Below are 17,555 nucleotides of genomic sequence, written 5' to 3' on the forward strand. Positions count from 1 at the left end.
TAGCACTGAACCTAACTAGCCCAAAAGCACCTGTGTTACCAGCTAGCTAGTTCCCCTTAGCTCCAGCACATAGCAGTCTGTTAACATAGCATTAGCGTAGGCATCGTGCTCCATTTAACAGAACCAAAACACACTGCCACAGACATCTTAAAGGGCCCACTTATTGCAGTCGTAACTTTTAAAGATACATTTCCTTTTTTAGCTCTACTCTTTTATGTCGGCTTGACCGCCAAGAGTCGCGGAAGGGTGGGATATAAAAAGTCGGCCAATTATGCATGTAGCATTTTTTTCCGCTCACTTAGCTAAGTGCTTCTATTTGGCAGACGGGCATTAAAAGATGATTGGACAGCAAACAAGAGAGGAAGAGGAAAGAGGTCTGGGAAGAAGGAAAGAAAGTAAATAGTTTGGGAGAAGGAAAGAGAGAGAGAGAGAGAGAGAGAATTTCCTTCTCATTTCCATCCTTCACCTATTCCCCGCCATTCTGCTTGTTTATTTGCTTGTTGGATGCAGCAGGGGGATGTTGTGTTGAGTGCCGGCACCAAGAAATACACTGCTGGTGACTTTGACTCGCAAAGCCAATACAATACAAGGAGGCAGACAGACCGGCTCCTGAAGGGCTTGCTCTCCCCAGGGCCCACCACGCAAGGTCCTGCATACAGCAGCATATTACAGCTCATATCACATTCAGGACAATTCTTATTCCTTTCCTCACATTATTTCCACATTGGTTTCTCCTCAGATTGCCTCACAAGACATACAAACAAAGCCTCCGCTGAAACAATAAGACGGAGGGAAGAAACACGGGGAGGGTTCCGCCAAGCCTACGAGAAAGGCAGAGCCATAGTGCTTTGAACTACTACCGTACCTGGTATTTTCAGTTCTATAGGGGACCTGGGGAGTGGTATGGATATAAACCGTCTGGACTGGAGTGGTATAGTGTGCAATGTGGATACGTAGGAGTGGAGTGTAGAATGTAGGAAGTCCGATTTAAAATGTAGGGCCGTTTTAATTGTGTCGTGTGGTGAGGTATGTTTTGCCCGTGTGTACAGTACTCTGCAGTGTGACTCGCAGCACAACATCGTGTGAAATTTGTTTCAGTATGGGTGGAGTAAAGTTGTGTACTCACTCGTACCTTGTGCAGGGAGAAGGTGCGGACGCAGAAGGTGGCCAGCTCTATGGTGTCCAGTAGAGTCACCTGGGTCATCCCATAGGTCTCTGTTCCTCGACTGGGCCAGTACTGGTCACACTTGATCTGAGGAGAGAGGAGACGAGGTGGGTAAGTGCACAGACACTCCCAAACACGCAACAAAGGCAAACTATGGCATTCATTCACAAATATACACTCACACAAAAATGCAAACATGCACGCATACACACCCAAATGCAAAAAACGCACGCTCCACACACAAATCACACAGAATCCTATTACACAGTGAACCCCATTCCTTCACCAGCCGTCCTATAAAGAAAAAGGCTCACAGAACACACCAGGGCCCGTTTTCCCAATAGAACATAAGCTTAGTGTGTTTTAACGATGCATCATTCCTATAACGGCCGAAGAACTCACATGCGCTTCCCAAAACACCACATAGGGAGACATTTCTCAAAGTTCGTAGTCGGAGCTTGTGTCGATACAAATAGGATCGAAAGAAAGGCAGCACTGCTCTCAGATCAGATTTCTCCATTCACATCTTACTTTAACATTCAGATTATTCCACAATGCTGATGACAGATCAGTTCGTAGAGATAGGCTATCACTTATGGTACCATTCAAAAGTTTGGACACACCTACTCATTCAAGGGTTTTTCTTTATTTTTTACTATTTTCTACATTGTGGAATGAAAGGGAAGACGTCAAAACTATGAAATAACACATATATCACACACATCATGTAGTAACCAAAAAAGTGTTAAACAAATCTAAATATATTTTATATTTCAGATTCTTCAAATCAGCCACCCTTTGCCTCGATGACAGCTTTGCACACTCTTGGCATTCTCTCAACCAGCTTCATGAGGTAGTCCACTGGAATGCATTTCAATTAACGGGTGTGCATTGTTAAAAGTACATTTGTGGAATCTCTTTCCTTCTTAACTTCATATGGCTGCAGGGGCAGTGTTGAGTAGCTTGCATGAAAAGGTGCCCATTGTAAACGGCCAGCTCCTCGGTCTCAGTTGCTAATATATGCATATTATTGTTAGTATTGGATAGAAAACACTCTAAAGTTTCCAAACTGTCAGAATATTGTCTATGAGTATAACAGAACTGATATTGCAGGCGAAACCCTGAGGAAAATAAAAACAGGAAGTGGCTTCTATTTTGAAAACTCCATGTTCCATAGCCTCCCGTTGCTCCAGATTCCTTTTCCTATCGCTTCCTCAAGGTGTCAACAGTCTTCAGACATAGTTTCAGGCTTTTATTTTGAAAAGTGAGCCAGAACGATAACATCGCATCAAGTGGTCACATGAGTTTTGCTTGCGCAACAGAATTTGGACAGCCATTGTTTTCCCCTCTCCTACTGTGAAAGACATTTGGGGTTGATATATTATTGATTATATATTTTAAAAACAACCTGAGGATTGATTATAAAAAACGTTTGACATGTTTCTGTGGACATAATGGAAACTATTTGTAATTTTCGTCTGCGTTGTCGTGACCTCTCTTTCCTGTGGATTTCTGAACATAACACGACAAACAAACGGAGGTATTTTGGATATAAAAATCATCTTTATGGAACAAACGGAACATTTGTTGTGTAACTGGGAGTCTCGTGAGTGAAAACATCCGAAGATCATCAAAGGTAAATTATTAATTTGATTGCTTTTCTGATTTTCGTGACCGAGCTACCTGATGCTAAGTGTACTTAATGTTTTATCGTGCGATCGATAAACTTACACAAACGCTTGGATTGCTTTCGCTGTAAAGCATAATTTCAAAATCTGACACGATAGATGGATTAACAAAAGGCTAAGCTGTGTTTTCCTATATTGCACTTGTGAATTCATTTATTTATAGTAATATTTATTGTATGTAGCGCTATGCTATTCAGCGGTTGTTGATGACACTTATCCCGATAGGGGGATTGCAGCCATAACTGGTTAATGCATTTGAGCAAATCAGCTGCGTTGTGACAAGGTAGGGGTGGTATATTGAAGAATCTAAAATAAAAAACTATTTTGATTTCTTTAACAATTTTTTGGTTACTTCATAATTCCATGTGTTATTTCATAGTTTTGATGTCTTCACTATTATTCTACAATGTACAGTCGTGGCCAAAAGTTTTGAGAACGACACAAAAATACATTTTCACAAAGTTTGCTACTTCAGTGGCTTTAGATATTTTTGTCAGATGTTACTATGGAATACTGAAGTATAATTACAAGCATTTCATAAGTGGCAAAGGCTTTATTGACAAATGTTGCAGAATATCAGTCTGCCCCTGATGTTTTTCCTGGAGAGAAGTGGCTTCTTTGCTGCCCTTCTTGACACCAGGCCATTCTCCAAAAGTCTTCACCTCACTGTGCGTGCAGATGCACTCACACCTGCCTGCTGCCATTCCTGAGAAAGCTCTGTACTGGTGGTGCCCCAATCCCGCAACTGAATCAACTTTAGGAGATGGTCCTGGCGCTTGCTGGACTTTCTTGGGTGCCCTGAAGCCTTCTTCACAACAATTGAACCGCTCTCCTTAAAGTTCTTGATGATCCGATAAATGGTTGATTTAGGTGCAATCTTACTGGCAGCAATATCCTTGCTTGTGAAGCCCTTTTTGTGAAAAGCAATGACGACGGCAAGTGTTTCCTTGCAGGTAGCAACCTTGCATGGTTGACAGAGGAAAAACAATGATTCCAAGCACCACCATCCTTTTGAAGCTTCCAGTCTGTTATTCGAACTCAATCAGCATGACAGAGTGATCTCCAGCCTTGTCCTCGTCAACACTCACACCTGTGTTAACGAGAGAATCACTGACATGATGTCAGCTGGTCCTTTTGTGGCAGGGCTGAAATGCAGTGGAAATGTTTTTTGGGGGGATTCAGTTCATTTGCATGGCAAAGAGGGACTTTGCAATTAATTGCAATTCATCTTATCACTCTTCATAACATTCTGGAGTATATGCACATAGCCATCATACAAACTGAGGCAGCAGACTTTGTGAAAATGTATATTTGTGTCATTCTCAAAACTTTTGGCCATGACTGTAGAACATTTTTAAAATAAAGAAAAACCCTGGAATGAGTAGATGTGTCCAGACTTTTGGCTGGTACTGCATTTGGCTGTGAATATTAAGGTGGCTTATTCTAATGCTTACCCTATAATAATAGACTCATCTTATATTTGGTACATTATTGCTCACATGTTGTTACACTCCATGAAATACACTGAGTATACCAAACATTAGGAACACCTTCGGGCCCTGGGATGCCTTTACATTTTCTACACTCCAGGACAATAAACAGAGAGAACAGGGGGAATGAAAGGAAAAAAGAAGTGTCAAATCAACTCATTCCCTGTAGGCTTCACCTACAATCATCAAACCCCTCCCCATCCCTTCATCTTCCCATCCCCCTGCCTCCCCCTAGCAACAACCACCAATCAATCAAGGGTGGGTATGTATCCCTTTCAGCAGAGCTACACGCAGTGTGTCCAAGACAGCTCCCCCACCACTCCCCCTCCTCCATCCCAACACTCAGTCACCCTATCCTTCCTTTTCATCCTAACCTAATGAAGATTCATTCAATACGCCCCCCCCCCCTCCCCCCCAGGCCCTGATGCGATGTGACAGCTAGTCCAGGAAACGCATCGTTCTAACACTCTCATTGAGTTCACAGTCAACGCTTGCCGCCTGCTAACCCTGATGGTGTCTGACAGGGGTGGAACACACACGACGGAGGGATAGGTAAATGGATAAAAGGGGCAGAGATGGAGGAGGATAACAGAGAACGAGGTAAGATACCTGAGGTAAAGAAACTTGGCATTCTTCGTATTGTTGGAAGACGATTCACAATTCCTAGGCTGATTATGGCTTGCTTATAGACAACAACATTGCACCAACCACAAAGGATTATCTGTTCCTGTTTTTCTGTAAAGTCTGTTTTGGTCAGAAAACAAGCCTAACACTGATCCAGGGGGAACACCAGATTCAATTCTGTAGTTATTTACCCGTGATTTTTCTTCCAGTCTGGTCATCATGACCACAGTGGCTGCCCTCTGTTCCCACACCATCCTCCAGAAATCTCCGAACGTCTCGGGCAAAGGACCCTGCGTTGCGATGTAGGCATTCTGCTTCCTGTAACCGTCTATGTAGTTGGCGTTAATATAGTCGCTGCCTATGATACCTGGAAATTGAGAGAAGAGCGTAATAGAGTTGAAGAAGGTACAATTTCTAGAATGGTTGGTTGTTAATAAGCCAAGTGGCCAACTTTAACGGCAAAGGCAATTTTCCGACCTCGCTGTGCTCTTATTGCTCTTATTGCTGTGTTCTTAGGTCACTGTGTCCTCTCTCTTTCCACCTTTCTGCCTCTCAATTTCTTTCTTTCACTTTCGTCTTCTCACTCTCTCTCTCTCTCTCTAAGTTTTATTTATGTATTTCTCTGGCCTGGTGTTGTGGTTGTGATTTAGTGTTGATGCTGGAGTGTGCAGTAAGGAGCGCGGGCCTGGGGAGTAAATCAGTGCTCAGAGCGGTCCTCTCTCCTCCATCGCTCTACAGCCGTCACCACGGCCTGTCACACACACAGGCCCCACTAAATCTCAGCTAAAATAGCCCTCCTGCAAGCAGGCTGGGTGAGTGTTTGTGTCAGAATAAGCCCTGCAGTGTGTCTAATTGTGTGTCGCTGACATATGTATGAGATCGAGCACACAGCCATGCGATCTCCATAGTCAAACATTGGCTGTAGCATGGCCTGACTGACTGTTAACGTGGCACCGCCATAGGATGCCACCTTTCCAACAAGTCAGCTCATAACATTTCTACGCTGCTAGAGATGCCCCGGTCAACTGTAAGTGCTGTTGTTGCGAAGTGGAAATTTCTAGGAGCAACAACGGCTCAACTGCGAAGTGGTAGGCCATACAAACTCACAGAATGGAACCACCGAGTGCAGAAGCGCGTAGCGTCTAAAAATCGTCTATCCTCGGTTGCAACACTCACTACCGAGTTCCAAACTGCCACTGGAAGCAAAGTCAGCACAATAACTGTTCGTCAGGAGCTTCATGAAATGGGTTTCCATGGCCGACAAGCCGCACACAAGCCTAAGATCACCATGTGCAATGCCAAGCATCGGCAGGAGTGGTGTAAAGCTCGGTGCCATTGGACTCTGGAGCAGTGGAAATGCGTTCTCTGGAGTGATGAATCACGCTTCACCATCTAGCAGCCCGATGGACGAATCTGGGTTTGGCGGATGCCAGGAGAACGCTACCTGCCGGAATGCAGTGCCAACTATAATGTTTGGTGGTGGAGGAATAATGGTCTGGAGCTGTTTTTAATGGTTCGGGCTAGGCCCATTAGTTCCAATGAAGGGAAATCTTAACGCTACAGCATACAATTATATTTTAGACAATTCTGTGCTTCCAACTTTGTGGCGACAGTTTGGGGAAGGCCCTTTCCTGTTTCAGCATGACAATGCCCCCATACACAAAGCAAGCGCCATAGAGAAATGGTTTGTCAAGATCGGTCTGGAAGAATTGACCTCAACCCCATCGAACACCTTTAGGATGAATTGGAATGCCGAATGCGAGCCAGGTCTAATCACCCAATATCATTGCCCAACCTCACTAATGCTCTTGTGGTTGAATGGAAGCAAGTCCCCGCAGCAATGTTCCAACATCTAGTGGAAAGCCTTCCCAGAAGAGTAGAGGCTGTTATAGCAGCAAAGGGGGGAACAACTCCATATTAATGATTTTGGAATGTTTGACAAGCAGACTTCCACATACTTTTGGTCATGTAGTGTAGGTCTATCTTTGTGTGTGTGTGTGAAATAGTCAAATGTAGCTCATCGTTCCTCTCTGCCAAAAATAGCCATAGTCTATGTGTATATGCTCTTGAGACCCTGTCAGCTTAATATGTCCCAATGTCCAAAGCCTTTGACGCCATACACATGCCACCCACCACAATACATTCTTTAGGCAAATGCATATATAATATATGGGAGCTCTGAGAATACAATTCGTTTAGTCTCCAATGTATCCTCCGACCATTGTATCTATCTTTAACCAGGCAATCTGTAACCTCAATGACCCTACTAATTGTATTTACAGTTATCTAGACTAGAATCTACTCTTCTATCAACTAATAAAATATGGTTGAATGTCACACGCCTTCCTTTATAACATACTAGTTATAACTCTTAAACTCAAGCGACAAACAATGAAACACTCGACTGGGCTAATTTAAGAGTAGGGAGATGCGACAAAGAGCGCGGCGACAACCGTGGGGTGGGGGAGAGAAAGAGAGAGAAAAGGCAAACATCATTAAAAAGGATTCCACGTCGCACAATGCGATTGTGGCGCATTGGCGTTAGTCATAGCTAAGTGAACAGCAAATGGCTGCATACATGAATTGTTCTACTGCTGTGACTAATGGCAAAATCACTGCACTGTAAAATGGAAATTTCAGACTTGATTAATATTATGTATTTATGGACGCTTTGCCAGGGATGATTTTGTCATGTGTGCTGTCGCACTCTTAAATTGGGCTTATTGCGAACTGTCAAAATCAAGTCTAAATGGATAAGTCGCAGAAAAAGGTGGAGAGAGGTTGAGAGCTCGGCAGGGTTGAAGGGTGACGAGTTCACCTGGCTATGACGAACGCTAGGAGACTTTCACTGTTGAAGGGTGAGCTCCTCTGGCAATGTTCTCAACTATGCACCAATGGTCATTTCATAAGATCAAATAAGATAAGACCAAAGAGTATTGGGCAGTCAGTCTACCTCAAACCTTGGACTGCAAGACATAATAGACCAACACAGAGTATTGAAGTTGCAATTGGTGGAGTAAAAAGTTAATAAAAGTGTCTAGTCTTACCTTCGATGGGTGCAAGGATGACGCGGGAGTGGTCGTAGGCGATGACATTGGCATAGCGGTTTTTGGGCTTGTTCACCTCCAGGTTGGAGTGTTCCCATGTAAATTGCTGGCCCGGATCGATGGACTGTGGGACAGGATAGAACACACACACACACACACACACACACACACAGACACACACACACACACACAATATGACACCCTCCGAAAGGAGACGAAGGAAAGATACAGAGAGGGAAGGCACAGAAAGGAACACAACAACAGAGAGAGAGAGAGAGAGAGAGAGAGAGAGAGAGAGAGAGAGAGAGAAAGCAAGAAAAAAATGAAAAAAATAAACAAGGGAACAACAGCCTCATTAGCAGTTGCTCGTGCCCACTTCAAACATAAACGTCTGTGCAGGTGGCTTCGTCATCTCTTTAATGTAGACAGTGCATAATGGCAATGGAAATATTGATCAAGGTGGCAGCTCTTCTCTTAGGGAGAAAAAGAGAGAGGGGGAATAAACCAGGTTCCTGGGCCCGACACTGCTGGCAAGACAAATGCTGCCCGCGCTTGGAATACGAGATTTCCGGATAAATATTCTATTCCCTTGTCAGGGTAATTTAGTATTCCATTATGATTCGGCGCTCGCTCGCGGGCCCTGGCGCTAGCTTGAAGGATGTTTTCGGTTTGGGCCTGGCGCAGGGAACAGAGATTGAGGCTAAATAAAGTCCAAATAGGAGCCTGATGTAACAGTTTACCCGCAATCATCACAGTGAAATAACAGACAGCCAGCTCGGCACAAGGAGAACCTGCTCTGCATTGTCCCCATCTCTGTCTCTCTCTCTCATCCCATCCTTCTCCTTCTCTTTTTCTCTTGTCTGGTCTCCCCTGAGGCTGACTAGGATTATGTTGTGCGTAGTAGTGCTCTCTTGAAGGCGTGAGTGTGTGTGTGTTTGTATAATAGGGCGAGTGTGGTTTTGACTTTAACAGTCCTCTCCCTCCTCCACTTCCCCTATAATGACAAAAAGGTGTAGGCAAGGGGATGAGTATGAGTGACAGCTCCCATAAAAAGGGGGTGGGCCTTTCTTGAATGGGGCATGTTGTTGCTGACACCTGATGGATTAGTTACTCCACCTCCTCAGTACATTCCATAGCTTTAGACGATGATGGACCCTTCGAAAAAATCTCCTCCCTGTCCCTGTTTCCGGAACCTCCACCAGCCACGCCTGCTCTGTACATTCTCTGAAGATATGCCGCGCCTCTCCATCCAGCTCCTGTACTGCCTTCCTGATCATTAACCGAGCTCCCCTTCCTTACCCCTCTCCTATCTACGCTTTCTTCCCTCCTTCCTCCTCTCCTCCCACCTCCATCCCGCCACACTAGAAAAACCAATCACTCAGAGCCCCAAAGAGTCCGGGCTTGGCAAGCCAAGACGCCCAGATGAGCAGCCATTCATCAAGAAAATAACAAAATGAAAATTACACTTCTCCATTTAATTTGGTCATTTATTTTTCTGGGGGAGCGAGATGGCGAGGGGAGAGGGGGAGCGAGATGGAGAGGGGAGAGGGGGAGCGAGATGGGGAGAGAGAGAGAGCGAGAGAGAGAGAGAGAGAGAGAGAGAGAGAAGTGCACTGCAAGTAGCATTCCTTTTAGAGCCAAGTAATTAAGAACTTTGCGTTGTACCAAAGTGTTTCCGAAGTGGCAACAAGTCACTCTTTTCCAAACCCTCGCCGATGACTCGATACCCTCCTCCTTCTCTGCCTCGCCCGTGTGAAGGGAAGTCGATTTGGTACACGGTCCAACCCAGATGTATAAATAATAGATAAGAAGAAGATGTACTGTATGGCTGCAAGCAGTCATTATCCCAACAGCCACCAACATCCACCGCCAGCTTAACTGTGGTTCTACTGTTGGCTTCCAGTACTACAGTACCCACAACTCTCCCTGGTGCAGCTCTGATGCTCTGAGGGAGGATATTGCTGTATGCAAACGAGGGCTGATTCAGCGATCCTGATTTCTAATCAGCGGTGGGGTTCATTTATAACCTCCCTGGCTGCACTCGGGGCTTCGACAGCTCGGCTTCATGCTCGCCCGATGCCAGTGTATGTGTGTGTGTGTGTGTGTGTGAGTGTGTATGTGTGTGTGTGTAGATCCACCATGCTACAGCTTAGAATCTTAAGGGTGGTTGACAGGCCATCCGTTGACTGGTGTGGGACTAGATGCATTATGACGGAATAAGTGCTCAGTTATTTTTGGTAGGATTATGAAATTGCATTGGGGGAAGGGTTGTCTGGAAACCCAACATTTAAGTATAGAATGTAATTTGTGTTGATTCATTATTTTGCGCCCAATTGAAGAGGATGTGGTGGAGCTTTGATTATACTGTATATTACAACGCCAACTGATTAGATAACATGCCACTACAATGTTAATTGATACAGTTAGTTCACTAAAACCTTGGAATCCCAGTAATCTCATTCTACCCTGGTCAGGGGTGAAGTTTCTCCTAGGAACAGATCAAGGATTAGCTTCCTCTCCCCAAAACTGACCCAAGATCAGCATCTAGACGCAACTTCCACCTACACCATCCTACCTCACCAGAGACCCAACTTTAACCCTTAACCCCTGATCCCAGCCCACTCACCTCATACTCCTGGGAGAGCTTCAGGTTGTCGTTGGCTTTGAGAAGCTCTGTGTGTTCAGCCAGCTCTGCGATAGGGATGGGTGGATGATTCATCATACCTGTTCACCACACAGATGACGAGAGAGAGAACCGAGGGAGGGGGGAAGGAGGGATAGAAATAAAATGCATCAGTACAGCTGCCATGGCATTTGAAGTGAGAGGCTAAAACCCTCAAAAAGTTAAGAGAATGACAGGACAAGGGTTTGGGGGGAATGGGGGTTGTGGATAATGCGGTTCTGCTAGCTGCAGAGGAGACGGGGGGGGGGGGGGGGGGGGGTGAGTGACAAAGCCTTAAGTGACAAGGGAGGGAGGGAATACTAGGGAACATTCTGGAATTCAAACACACAGTCCGTATGGAGTTGATGGGTGATGTTAGGGAATACAGTTGAGACCAGGCCGGAGCTCAAATTTTTATTCTGCACACTCACTACTATTCCCCTTCGTAATGGCGCACAAGTTATAGGGCCGCAAATGAAGGACAACCAATGGGTGATTGCTATGGTGAGAAAGAACCCCCCGACCAATTACCGCTCAAGTCTACAGAGAGACGCGGCTTTTAATAGCTTGGCAACAGAGACAAGGCAACAAACCTCGGTTTTTGATGGGGGAAATAATAAAGGAGAAATAACACCCCTTGAGTTTAGCCTTTGGAGCCAATATGATGCAATGTTGACATAAATTGTTCATCACTCCTCAGTGCACAAAAACAAAAGGAATTATAGTTTCTATGCTAGGGTAAGAGGGAAAAAAACTAGAGCTTTCTCTTAACCGAGTCACTGTGACAAGGAAGAGCTATTAACAATAGCATGAAAGCTGCCCGTGAAAATCTTTTTCACATTCAGAGGCACAAATATTTAATATGGGAATTAACTCAAATCGTAAATAACGTCACCTCATTGTAGAGTGGCATTTCACACAAAATAACAACACTCATTTCCCATCAGCCAGGAAAACTAAGGCCTCAGTTTTTTGTTTTCTGAAAAATATATTTAGATTAATAAAACAAGCAGTCAAAATGTTGCCACAATGAAGTACCTCTACATCACTGCATCTGTAAACTAATCTGGCTTCTGTCTACCTAGTTCAGGGGTTAGGGGTTAGGGGACAGTTGACGAGCCCTGGCCTGGCGTTTCGGTTGGATGAGATGGACGAGGGGGAGGGGGTCAAGAGGGGAAGGTTATAGTGACAGTGGTGAGTGACGCGATGACGCAGCGAGCTGCTCCACTCCAGTCAGCCAAGGCCAAGCAAGCATGACGCTAGGATCAGTCACAGACACCCTTTTATGGCTTTCAGCCGGGCCATCCAAAAAAGCATCCAAAACCCTGGGCCCTTAAGATGGACGCCTCTCCACAGTATCCACACCACCCAAAATGTTAGAACCTGCGTAGTCGGTTAAAGACAATTTTTGCATGGTCTCTGTAGCACTCGTTCACCACTACCGCCTTCCCAGCAGCCCTAGAAATATAGTAATATTCAAACCAGCCGAGTCAGTACTGGGGATATTTTAGCGACTTTTTCTCTATAGCTCTCCAAGTGCACCAGGCAATGTGCTGTAACGTTATTGGCGGGGCTGTGTGTGTACACTGGAGCTAATCCATTTAGGAGCATAATGCTGGGCATGTAATGGAATACGGTGGAGTCATATATTGTTGGCCTGTCCCTGGACATATCCCCGGCACGGAACTTAACGCTAGTCATATTTTTAAAAGGAGCTTAAGCCCACTTTGTTGCTTTCTGCAAATGGAGGTCAAAAGTTGTCTAAATCTTGATGACGTCCTTGGGCGTGCAAAATCGGCGTAATCAGATTAAGCATCCTAAATTTATCCCATTTGCGTGGCGCTTAGCGTCCTCCCGAATGTCGACGGGATCACAAATGTTTTGTTTTGTCGGGGAGGGGACACTCGACCCTCCCTGGCGTCACTCCCAATTAGTGATGGTATTTTTTTTAAATGAAGGGAACAATGTTATGCCGACAATTACATGGGGATTAGCAAAGATTATAGGGATATAACAGGGATATAGGAGACACAGGGACTAATGGAGGTTGAGGCACTGAACACCACAGTTCTAGTTGATGACTGGACATGCTGTGTTGTATTAGAGGACTGGTTCAAAGGTGGATCACACTAGATCGTCTAAAGACCCACTGATTGAATAAGGCCCACTGATTGAATAAGGCCCACTGATTGAAGTTATTATTGTATTATTATGCTCAATTTAATTTTAACGGTGCTGGTGTTCATATTTTAGAGCATAAGAGATGTAGTTAAAACTTCACGGTCCCAGCACTGGCCAAATTCAAACACTGACTTTTACACAGTTCAATAGCATGTCTTCATTTTGTCAATAAGTGAACCAATCTGACGATCCTTTGTGTGAGGCCAAATAAAATTACCTTCTTAATAGTCCTTTAAGAATGGTTCTGTTCATTGATTTATTATCTTAAGTTGAATTAATAGACAAAACCTTGCATGGGAAGAGCAGTATTAGCAAGCCACCCCCCCGATGTATTAGGACACGTTCCTAAATTTGTTTGCTCACACATCAGTTTCTGACTGAGCTAACATTGCATTCTACTTTCCTATGGCCCCGGCTGGAAACTTGTTGTTATTAATCATTGCCGGATGGTGCATTTATTAACAACGAATGCGGGTTAGAAAACGGAAGAATTCGACTTGGGCTGTCAATTTGTTATCCCATAAACTCAACGGGAAAAGGTTTCAGGAGCTATAAGGCGAAAAGAACGGACGCAAACGAGGACGCCGCCTACCCTTATTTTCTCCTTTGGGGGAAAAAAAAGAGAGCGGTTTGTTAGCGGCAAGATCAAAAGCAGAGTGCGCTTAGTGTTTCAGTGGCAGACAGCGTTGTACTCAAACACTTAGTACCTCAGTGCCTATCTACAGCCAATCGTACTGCCTCAGATGTACTGTATATGCAGGACAGTTGCTACAGCCTGCGGAGGCTACGGTTTAAGTGTTTGGTTTGGAAAAAAGGAACTGTAACCTGGGATTTACAAAAGAACGTAAGCCCACTGGCATATGTGAACTGTATTAACTGTGTTTATTTAAACTTAGAGGAAATGTATATGAATTGGAATGACGTTTGCTTCATTAATTTAACAAAAGCACGGACGAGTAAATAATAGCTGTCTAGTATAATTTTACTGGCATTCATTTGGGCTCTCAATCTGTTTAAAACAAGCAATACATCTAAACTGTTTTTTTTATTTTTATGAATACAACCCACAATGCATTGCAGAGGAGCAGACTGGACCGCGCTCCGAGTTGGTGCTTATGGAGACAGTCCATTTTCATCTCGAATCCTGCCTAACTCAACAAAATATTATCTGTATCAACACAGACAGTGGGACTGCATCTGAAATGGCACCTATTGGTACCCTGTTCATTATTGTACAATGTTTAACCAGGGCTCAGAGAAAAAAGGTGAAATAGTACAAATTTAAGCACCCCCCCAAATCATTATTATTATTATTGGGCCAGCCAAAGACAAACGAGTCGATCACATGTAAAGTCTTTCAAGGACAAGTTATTGTCCACCCCCCACCCCCTACCCCCCACCTCCTCCTCCTCCTCTATCCCACCCCCCTCTTCTCCCACAGTCTTTCCTTCCAATATCGAAGTAGTCCCTCCGTTTGTTTCTCAGCAATTAACAGCAGCGATCAATGGGCACGGAGAAACACAACTAGCGTCTGATTAAACATTTCCAATCTCCGATCTGCAGTCGATATGCCTGGGGAAAAAAATATTCCTTTTGATAGCCCCAGCCACTGGCCTGTTTATATATGTTTATTTACATATAAAAGAGAAGATACTCTCAGCGTGCCTCGGCGTTGAAGGGAAAAAAAAAGATGTTCCTTTTTTTCCCCCCTGCGAGAGGGAGACGATCAAATGTCGAACCATCGTTTGCCAGGGTCTTTAATTAATTCCGCTCGTTATCTCGTAGACTGCAGAAAGACCCAGTCAGTTTAGATTGGAATTGAAGCAGTGGTGGGGGTGGAGGGATGGGAGCAAGGGGAGTGAGAGAGAGAAGACAGAACTCCTGCAAAAACCCAGTCTTTACATCAGCAGAAGTGATCGCAGAGGTTACGTATAGTGGATTAATGTGCAGCCAAACAGCTTTCAGTGAATAACGCAACTGAAAATCCAACCAAAGTCAAAAACAGCTGGGTTACGAAAGAAAGAAAAAAAAAGAAAATGGAGTGCTGAAATTGCAACGTGTGGGAAATAAACGTTGTAAATGGGGGCAATGCTAGAAAATCAAAAATAATGCGAGAGGACAAAACACAGGAGCTAAATGCGTAGGGACTAACTTTCATAGTCAAAATCGGCATCACTTAGAGGACTGCTCAGACCAGAATCTGTGAAGAATAGCAAACATAAAAAAGAAAGAAAAACTTGTTAAAAAAAATGCTGAAATGCAAAGGCAACTTAAAAATCCTAAAAATTGACACAATTATAAAAGGCGAAGAAACACACATACAGAGATGCAAATGATCTCAATCCTTCACTTATTCACAAATGTTTAACTATGTTATTAATCACTATTCTTTGGGTTATTTTTGTACAGATCCTCCCCTGTCCCAGAATTATTGAGCTCCTTCACAGGGAGTGTTGGATTTGAAGCCAGCCTGTCAGACAGGCAGGGGGAAAGTAGGCCACACATTCAGCAGCATACCTTGACCCTCCTCCCACCCACTGGCAAAATCAGTGCCGCGGTGGCAGCGCAAGCTGTTTGTTTGGCACAGGCGTCAATCACTCCTGCCCAATTGAAACTCCTCTATCAAGCTGTCTGGCCATAGTGTGGGTCAGAAATTGATTTTGTTTCTCGTACATAAACAGAGGTAAGAAAATTGCCATCATAAAAGAGAGCGAGAGAAAGAAATAAAGGAAGGAAGAAAGAAAGAAAGAAAGGGAAACGGCTTATATACAGTGCCTTGCGAAAGTATTCGGCCCCCTTGAACTTTGCGAACTTTTGCCACATTTCAGGCTTCAAACATAAAGATATAAAACTGTATTTTTTTGTGAAGAATCAACAACAAGTGGGACACAATCATGAAGTGGAACGACATTTATTGGATATTTCAAACTTTTTTAACAAATAAAAAACTGAAAAATTGGGCGTGCAAAATTATTCAGCCCCTTTACTTTCAGTGCAGCAAACTCTCTCCAGAAGTTCAGTGAGGATCTCTGAATGATCCAATGTTGACCTAAATGACTAATGATGATAAATACAATCCACCTGTGTGTAATCAAGTCTCCGTATAAATGCACCTGCACTGTGATAGTCTCAGAGGTCCGTTAAAAGCGCAGAGAGCATCATGAAGAACAAGGAACACACCAGGCAGGTCCGAGATACTGTTGTGAAGAAGTTTAAAGCCGGATTTGGATACAAAAAGATTTCCCAAGCTTTAAACATCCCAAGGAGCACTGTGCAAGCGATAATATTGAAATGGAAGGAGTATCAGACCACTGCAAATCTACCAAGAACTGGCCGTCCCTCTAAACGTTCAGCTCATACAAGGAGAAGACTGATCAGAGATGCAGCCAAGAGGCCCATGATCACTCTGGATGAACTGCAGAGATCTACAGCTGAGGTGGGAGACTCTGTCCATAGGACAACAATCAGTCGTATATTGCACAAATCTGGCCTTTATGGAAGAGTGGCAAGAAGAAAGCCATTTCTTAAAGAGATCCATACAAAGTGTCGTTTAAAGTTTGCCACAAGCCACCTGGGAGACACACCAAACATGTGGAAGAAGGTGCTCTGGTCAGATGAAACCAAAATTGAACTTTTTGGCGTAAAAACAACACAGCTCATCACCCTGAACACATCATCCCCACTGTCAAACATGGTGGTGGCAGCATCATGGTTTGGGCCTGCTTTTCTTCAGCAGGGACAGGGAAGATGGTTAAAATTGATGGAGCCAAATACAGGACCATTCTGGAAGAAAATCTGATGGAGTCTGCAAAAGACCTGAGACTGGGACTGAGATTTGTCTTCCAACAAGACAATGATCCAAAACATAAAGCAAAATCTACAATGGAATGGTTCAAAAATAAACATATCCAGGTGTTAGAATGGCCAAGTGAAAGTCCAGACCTGAATCCAATCGAGAATCTGTGGAAAGAACTGAAAACTGCTGTTCACAAATGCTCTCCATCCAACCTCACTGAGCTCGAGCTGTTTTGCATGGAGGAATGGGAAAAAATGTCAGTCTCTCGATGTGCAAAACTGATAGAGACATACCCCAAGCGACTTACAGCTGTAATCGCAGCAAAAGGTGGCACTACAAAGTATTAACTTAATTAAGGGGGCTGAATAATTTTGCACGCCCAATTTTTCAGTTTTTGATTTGTTAAAAAAGTTTGAAATATCCAATAAATGTCGTTCCACTTCATGATTGTGTCCCACTTGTTGTTGATTCTTCACAAAAAAAATACAGTTTTATATCTTTATGTTTGAAGCCTGAAATGTGGCAAAAGTTCGCAAAGTTCAAGGGGGCCGAATACTTTCGCAAGGCACTGTATCTTCTGAAAAATGAATGGTGAAAAGCCCCTTTGTTCAGAAGTCTGAGCTGGTGCGAAAGGAAGCAGTTCTGACAGTACAACGTCTGTCAAGAAGATCCATGAAGGTAAAAGCTGCGTCACAGCCACACCCTCTTAGGTCTCTGTCTGTCTTTCTACTCGGGCAGAAAGAGGGCCATCTTAGGCCGTGCTCCTCACATCTGTCTGTTTGGTCAAGATGAGGTCACTGAAGCTCGGCACTGCAGCTGCTTACTGCTCGGGACTCGAAAGGAGTGCAAATTCAGTTTCAGGGCCACAAAAGCATTTTCTTTTGAAAACACTCATGGACCGC

The 17,555-nt window shown here is 44.1% G+C and overlaps 1 protein-coding gene across 26 annotated transcripts in view; it reads right to left on the minus strand.

Moving 5' to 3' along the window:
* The window catches only part of ptprsa (protein tyrosine phosphatase receptor type Sa), a 283,320-nt gene that overhangs the window by 32,937 nt on the left and 232,828 nt on the right, over window positions 1–17,555 (minus strand). For 13 of the 26 annotated variants that reach the window (XM_036977783.1, XM_036977788.1, XM_036977791.1 and 10 more), the window contains 5 exons: window positions 15,010–15,057; window positions 10,641–10,738; window positions 8,015–8,138; window positions 5,159–5,334; window positions 1,127–1,252 (listed from right to left, as the gene is read on the minus strand). In XM_036977783.1, the coding sequence (XP_036833678.1) occupies window positions 1,127–1,252; window positions 5,159–5,334; window positions 8,015–8,138; window positions 10,641–10,738; window positions 15,010–15,057 (572 nt within the window). The remainder of the gene's footprint in view (window positions 1–1,126; window positions 1,253–5,158; window positions 5,335–8,014; window positions 8,139–10,640; window positions 10,739–15,009; window positions 15,058–17,555) is intronic. The other 13 variants (XM_036977796.1, XM_036977794.1, XM_036977799.1 and 10 more) reach the window with 3 other exon arrangements.

Source organism: Oncorhynchus mykiss, chromosome 5 (genome assembly GCF_013265735.2).
Source record: "Oncorhynchus mykiss isolate Arlee chromosome 5, USDA_OmykA_1.1, whole genome shotgun sequence".
Lineage (NCBI taxonomy): Eukaryota > Metazoa > Chordata > Actinopteri > Salmoniformes > Salmonidae > Oncorhynchus > Oncorhynchus mykiss.